General features: G+C 41.6%; 1 protein-coding gene across 1 annotated transcript; it reads left to right on the forward strand.

Moving 5' to 3' along the window:
* Positions 1-64: 64 nt before the first annotated feature.
* Positions 65-4,466, forward strand: LOC135566097 (uncharacterized; the record flags this gene model as incomplete). Its single annotated transcript, XM_065013985.1, has 6 exons — positions 65-192; positions 346-457; positions 538-604; positions 707-753; positions 4,037-4,218; positions 4,353-4,466. Coding segments are annotated over 6 exons (650 nt in total), but the record flags the coding sequence as incomplete, so codon positions are not given.
* Positions 4,467-7,078: the final 2,612 nt, after the last annotated feature.

The following is a 7,078-nucleotide window of genomic DNA, read 5'->3' on the forward strand; positions in this document are numbered from 1 at the left end:
CCTGAGGTACTGCCAGGGCTTTAGCTCAGCGGGATAACACAGTGTTCTCTGACTATCCCTCTAGTTGTACTGCTCCCAGCACAGAGGGAACCTGGTGTCGGTTCACAGCCCGGTCAACAGGTGTTTGTCCAGGATCTGGTCAGGAGACACACAGACCAGCCGGTCTGGATAGGAGGCTACGATGCAGCTCAGGTACACTGGGTCAATAATTCATCAGTCAGTCAGTCAGTCTGTCAACCAGTCTGTCAAATGTCTACAGTTTACAGAGGCAAAAGCTCAAGGTACTTTCTGTTTAAAAACAATGAAGTGGTTTCAATCCATCAAGCAATGTGTTTCTGTGATAAGGAGGGGATGTGGCTGTGGAGTGACGGCTCAGCTGTTGACAGTTTCTACTGGGAGGAGGATGAGCCCAGTAACTCTGGACAGGGGGAGAACTGTATGGAGCTACACACTGGAGGTACACACACACACACACACACACACAAACACACTCTGAGGACATTGAAATAACTGAAGTGTGATTTGTCTTGACAACAGGTGGGCAGGGCTGGAATGACGTGTCCTGTGGAGAGCTGAGGTTCTATGTGTGTTCTATGGAGACAAGGTAGCAGGTCTAACACTGTCTTGTATCTGGACACGTTTTATACAGAGACCATATTAACACTCAATTACATTCATGTATGTTTTTATTTCATTTTTCTTTTAGATCTGGTTTAGCAGTAATTCCAAGTCAGAAGAAAACACACGAGAGAGGTAGGAATGTCTTGACCCATTGCCTCGGATAGACTAAGCTAGGAAGCTAGGATATGCATATGCCTGGTAGTATTTGATAGAAAACACTCTAAAGTTTCTAAAACTGTTAAAATAATGTCTGTGAGTATAACATACAGTGGGGCAAAAAAGTATTTAGTCAGCCACCAATTGTGCAAGTTCTCCCACTTAAAAAGATGAGAGAGGCCTGTAATTTTCATCATAGGTACACTTCAACTATGACAGACATGAGAAAACAAAATCCAGAAAATCACATTGTAGGATTTTTAATGAATTTATTTGCAAATTATGGTGGAAAATAAGTATTTGGTTTTCTATGGGAAAGCCAAATGATTAGGATTGCAGTTCCTATGGTTTCCACTAGATGCCGACAGTCTTTAGAAATGGTTGAAATTGAAATTATTCGATGATTCTATGTTTTTTATGGGAAAAATTAAGAAGTGATCGTTTTCTTTTTATGTGTCACTCAGAAGGACTCTACTATTTTGGTGAGCGTGAATGACTCGTTGTTTTTCTCCAGTAGTGAAAACAGTTTAGTCCGTTGTCGCGATACGAAACCTTCAGCCCCGCCCTTGGCCAGCAGCGGGGTGCTAGAGGTGGTTAGCATCCCGTTCCCTGGATTGGACAAGGCACTATAGATATTTCAGGTTATCTTGGTATAACCAGGACCGCTCGCGTAGCCCTGCCTCTCTTTCTATATCGAAGCGTTGTCCGCGTAGAGAGGTCTTTGCCTTGTCACTCTCAATGGTCTAGCTCTAGCTGGGATGTGTGAACCCCACCTTTATCCTCTAGACTCTTTGCTTCACCACTAATTGGTCCTTGAGTTATTATTAAGCACTAGTCCTACCAGTCTCTATATGCTTTCCCTGTGGTTGAGTATTTCCCCTCTGTGATGTATCTAGTTTAAAGTGTGAAGACCTTTAGTCAACTTAGTCTCACTACTCTGCCCGTCGGCTATGTATCGCTTGGAAAATAAAACTTAGATCGATAAGACAATTAAATGAATCACTACTGGACACACCTTCCTCCTTGTCTTTTAATGGTAACTCATTCTGTCATAGAGCATTGATCCCCGTTTCCAGTGTCCCGGTAGCGGGGAGTGTCAGAGTTAACTGTCTTTGAGAGAACCTTTTGCTCGAGACAAAATAAGACTACCGTTTATTTTTGAAAACACTCTGTTTTTTGTCTTTTACAATCAAACACACTTCAAAATAGACCATTTGTTTCTCGGTCACACACAGCGTTAATCAGAAACATGCAAATGACTTAATGCTCTATAAAATGCCTGGTACAATGATAATTATATTATCAGTATTTAATTATATTATTAGTATTTAATTACCTTTGAGAGATGACGAGGGGACCCACGAGATCAGGAGCAGAGTTTCAATCGGTCAGAATTTGAGAAACTTAGTTTAGTGTAGCGACTCCCCTCTAACTGCCAAGAGGTTGAATTGGAGTCGTTATTTTAACTAAATTGGATTCAAGTTATATTGAATGAGGAAACTAGAGTCGTTCTTGGTCAACTGGTCGTCTACTGATGTTTCACTATCCTCCAACGAAAACCCCCTGGGTTCAGTGTTTAAGTCCTGTCTCGGGATGCCAAACTATTTCCAGTAATGCCGGTGATTAGACCTTGGTCAGGCGATCACAAAGCAGGGACTGTCATATAGTGGACAAAGCCTCAAGAACCACACACTGCCAGTAGTAATGGTTTGGAATAGATAGGAACACAAGGAGTCTCAGCACAAGAATCTAGTCCAAATTGAATAGAGTTAGAATCTAGAGATGAGCCAGGCACCAATACCTGGTTCAAATGGCTGTCTCTATGAATTCAGAATTCAAGAAGTCAGCGCCAAAGTAATGGAAAATGTCTCTTTATATACCTTTTGATTCTCGGCACCCGATCCGCTGCTCCTCCCATTCCCTCAGAGCAGAGAGGGTGATGACATATCTTACAACAGGAAATACTTTTCTTACAGTGCATATATGGGCCTCTGGTTATGACAGAGCCTATTACTCTAGCAACAATGAGGAAACACTTTTCTTACAGTGCGCATATGGGCCTCTGTTTATGACAGTGCCCTTACTCTATCAGCAATGAGTCTATCAGCTGTTCCCATTCAGAGGTGTCACTTGAGGCAGAGGGTGATTCTTCCTGACACCAGTCAGGTTCAATAGTTGGTTGGCTTGAATCGTCTTCTGGTGGCTTTGCCCAATCCGGTATTTCAGTAGGCGAGGTCATCTGTCTCTACCCTTGGTGGGTAAGACAGGGGAAGAGGACCAGGAGGTAGATCCATTTGGCGTTTTACTACACCGTCTTAAATTTGATCGATTATTTACATATTAGGGTACCTGAGGTTGGATTAGAAACGTTGTTTGAAATGTTTGTACCAAGTTACTTTTTACATTCCTTTGTAGGTATGTTGGGTGAGTTCAAACTGGTGTATTTCTGAATCAAACGCGCCAAATAACCTTTTTTTGGGGGGGGGGGGGGGTATAAAGAAGGATTTTGTGTAACTGGGACATTTGGGATTGCAAAAAGATGAAGATCTTCAAAGGTAAGCGATTCATATGCTTTGTTGGAAAATGTTATTAAGACATTAAGTCAGCTTCAAGGCCTGAGCTACAGGCAGTTAGAAGTGTGGCGAAATTGAAAAAAAGAGGCAGATCCTTATTAAAGAGGATTAGGTTTTCTAGGAGGATAAAAAATTCCAGATTGGTTCAACATGTTTGAAAATTTGAAAGGGCATAGCATTCGCAAGTACCAACATCATCAGCTGTCCTATTCTAAATGTCAGATTGTTTAGAGTGAATAGAATGTTGGAAGTCAGATTTAAAATGGGAGATTTAAATGAAAGGAGATTTAGAATGTTGAAGATATCCCGTTAAATAGGAAGAGGATTTCTAGGATAGCCTGAGTAAAAGGCAGTTTACTTTGGGCACCTCAGTCATCCAAACTTCCAAATACTGCCCCCTATCCCTAAAAAGTTAAAGTAATGACTGATGGCCATTTCTCTTTGCTTATGTGAGCTGTTCTTGCCATAATATGGACTTGATCTTTTACCAAACAGGGTTATCTTCTGTATACCACCCCTACCTCGTCACAACACAACTGATTGGCTCAAATGCATTAAGAAGGAAAGTAATTCCACGTGCTCAAAATGTGCTCAGAGTGTTGAAAAACTATGTTTTGGGTTTTGTACTAATCATTGCTAAACTGTACCACAGTAGTAGTTGTGAACACTGCCCCTCCCTCCCCCAGAGCTGGTTGAAGAGGTGAGTATTTATGACGTCCTGTGGGAGACCAGTGAGAGAGTAGCAGATGAGATCCTCGACTCAGCCTTCCTCAGAGGGATGTATTCCAGACGTCTGCCTGCCCGCTGCTATGCTGACTTCTGCCACCAGGAGGTGCTATACCTGGACAGAGTCATCACCATGCTGCGGGTGAAAATAAAATACATGAAATAAAACCAATACCTCAAAGATTTACTTACTATGACTGTGATACGTGGTTGTCGTCCCTAGCTATCTTAAGATAAGTTGCTCTGTATAACAGTGTAAATGTGTGTGTGGGCCAGGTGTTGATCAGAACAGTCCAGGGTCCTCCAGACATCATGATGTTTCTCCAGAGAACACATCAACGCTACCAGGAGTCACTGAAGAAGGCCCAGATCCAAACTCCACCACACCTGGTAGGAAGCTGTTATAACAATCACCCTTAATATACAATTTAAGATAATATATCTTAATATACAATTTAAGATGATATATATTAATATACAATTTAAGATGATATATATTAATATATAATTTAAGAGGATTTATACCAAGAAAATTCAACTAGAACGTAGTAGGTGATTTATCAATTCCAAAAACTTTCCATAAACATTTTCAATTGCATACCTTAATAAAGGGAACATTTTGACATTCGCCATATGGTTAGTGAGAAAGTCCATATTGCAAATGTACGGTCCCTTACTGATGTCCAAAAATAGTTTTTTTTAAACAGTTACAGATCCAGTTGCAGGGTGTTCATACGAATCTTTTTAAAGTGTGCTGCGTAACTCTGCGAGATTTCTGTGATTTTTTTAAATGACACACACTCACTAAACCCTCCGTAAATAACTCAGTTCTTAACATAAAGACTTAAAACTCAGGATTCTGTAAAGGCATACCCCAATCAGGATATGAGTTTATTTATAGCTTCCTGTGCCAACCGGAAGTGCCATAATTTGTGTCACAGGGGCTGTTTCGAAGGGTTAAAAAAGTCAGATCTTTCCAAAACTTCATATGTGTGATTAGGCAACCCCCCTGAACTGTAAATCAGTCATTTTTCCCACACACAAAGCTTGGCATGAGGGACCCATTGGGGTGCGTAGAGACAGACAGTGCCTGCAATAGTTACCTTTGTTCGAGCTAAAAAATAACCGTCAGACCTAGAGTTCTGAAACTTTAGAAACCTGTTCTAGACCTCAGGTTGATAGTGCGTGGTGAGTTAGGTGTCTCTAGAAGGTTCTCGGACCGAGAAACAGCCTCGTACATTTGCAATGACTTCAATTCATTTTGACCATTACGAACATGACGACATTTAGAAAAGTCTCAGAGACGCAAGACTAGGTGCATTGAAACCGGCTCAGCACATAAAGATGGACCCCAATGTTTCTGTCCGATAGCTCATTCAAAGACCCCGTAGCAAGGCATGGAAAAAGTGGATTTTCAGCACCAATTAGGGTCTTGCTCGGGCATCAATTACCTATCGAGCCGAAACTCGGGATTTGGGGTCGCCTCACATAGGCCTACACATAATGTCCGAACTGGACCCGCAGCTAGAACGTAACTATGTATTTTACGTTTTTATTATGTTTTAAACTGAAGGCGCTGTGAATTAAGGGCCTGCTCTGAAATATGTGATAGTTGGCTTCTAAATGAGTTGTAAAAAGTGGGTTTGGTGTCAATTGGTATCAGTTTGGTGTCAAATGACATCTAATTGACTGATGGACACTGACTTGCTAGTTGACTTTTGTACATTTCAATATGTTTAAACGGAGAGGACCATCACCAAAATGGCATTCTGAAATCAACACTAAAAATGGCATCACCATAGTCTCCAGACTGTGCCAAGTTCAACGAGACGCCCGCTTGACTGTAGCTCGCTCTGAGTGCAGTGACCTTGAAAAGAGAAGGCCCAAAATGAAGCCTGCCCTCAACGTCATTTGCTTTTGGGTGACAGTGAGAGAACCGTTAGGGTGAGAAGCACAATTCGACCTCAGGTACGTTCCTGAGGTACTCCCGATCCGTGCAAGCCTAACCTTGACCGTGTGGCATTAACCCTTAACAGTTAGAAGAAGGTGTTTACATCAAACAGTTTGCATTGACTTCTCTCCCCATAGGAATACATTCTGCACCCCTAAATTCAACCTGAAGCCTATATGGGTTATGAATGCCGTATGAACCTGTCTTCGGTAACAGTCCATCAGGCCACTATGAGGTCTACCTGTGTTGATTCTAAGCTTCCTGGACCAACCGGAAGTGGTTAAAATCACCCTAAAAGTGTATATCCATACCCTGCCTGCAGTTTGATAGATATAGTGCATTCAACCCTGTGTAAATCAGTCAGTTCTTAACGTAAAGACCTAAAACTCAGGATTCTGTAAAAGCATACCCCAATGAGGATATGTGTTGACTTATGTGTATGTGATAGTTGGCTACTAAGTGAGTTGGAAAAAGTGGGTTTGGTGTCAGTTTGTATCAGTTTGATGTCAGAATGATATCTAATTGACTGATGGACGTTGACTTGCTGGTGACTATTGTCCATTTGCAATGTTTAAACAGTGAGGTACCATCACCAAAGTGACATTCTGAAATCAACCCCAACGAGCGATGGAGAGGAACCAGAATCACTGCCCAGCCATCCCGAGTTCATCGGGCCAGTCAATTTCGCATTCCTGCAGGATTTTTATAGCATTACAAATTTGTGATGGTAAATGACCATTGAACCATATTGCAAATGCACAGTGAATTTGCAAAAGTGAGAAAACATAAACAAATGGACATAATGAAATCAACACAATGAGCGATGGAGAAGAACCACTATCAATGCCCGGCCATCCTGTGTTCATCAGGCCAGTCAATTTTGCAATTCTGCATGATTTTTGAGCATGCCAAATTCGTGATGGTAAATGCCCATTGAAACATATTGCAAATGCACGTGCATTTGCAATATGATTCAACCGTGAAAAAACATCACCAGATGGACATGATGAAATCAACACAACGTGCGATGGAAAGGCTAGTGCACTGAGGC

This window comes from Oncorhynchus nerka, unplaced genomic scaffold (genome assembly GCF_034236695.1).
Source record: "Oncorhynchus nerka isolate Pitt River unplaced genomic scaffold, Oner_Uvic_2.0 unplaced_scaffold_7370, whole genome shotgun sequence".
Lineage (NCBI taxonomy): Eukaryota > Metazoa > Chordata > Actinopteri > Salmoniformes > Salmonidae > Oncorhynchus > Oncorhynchus nerka.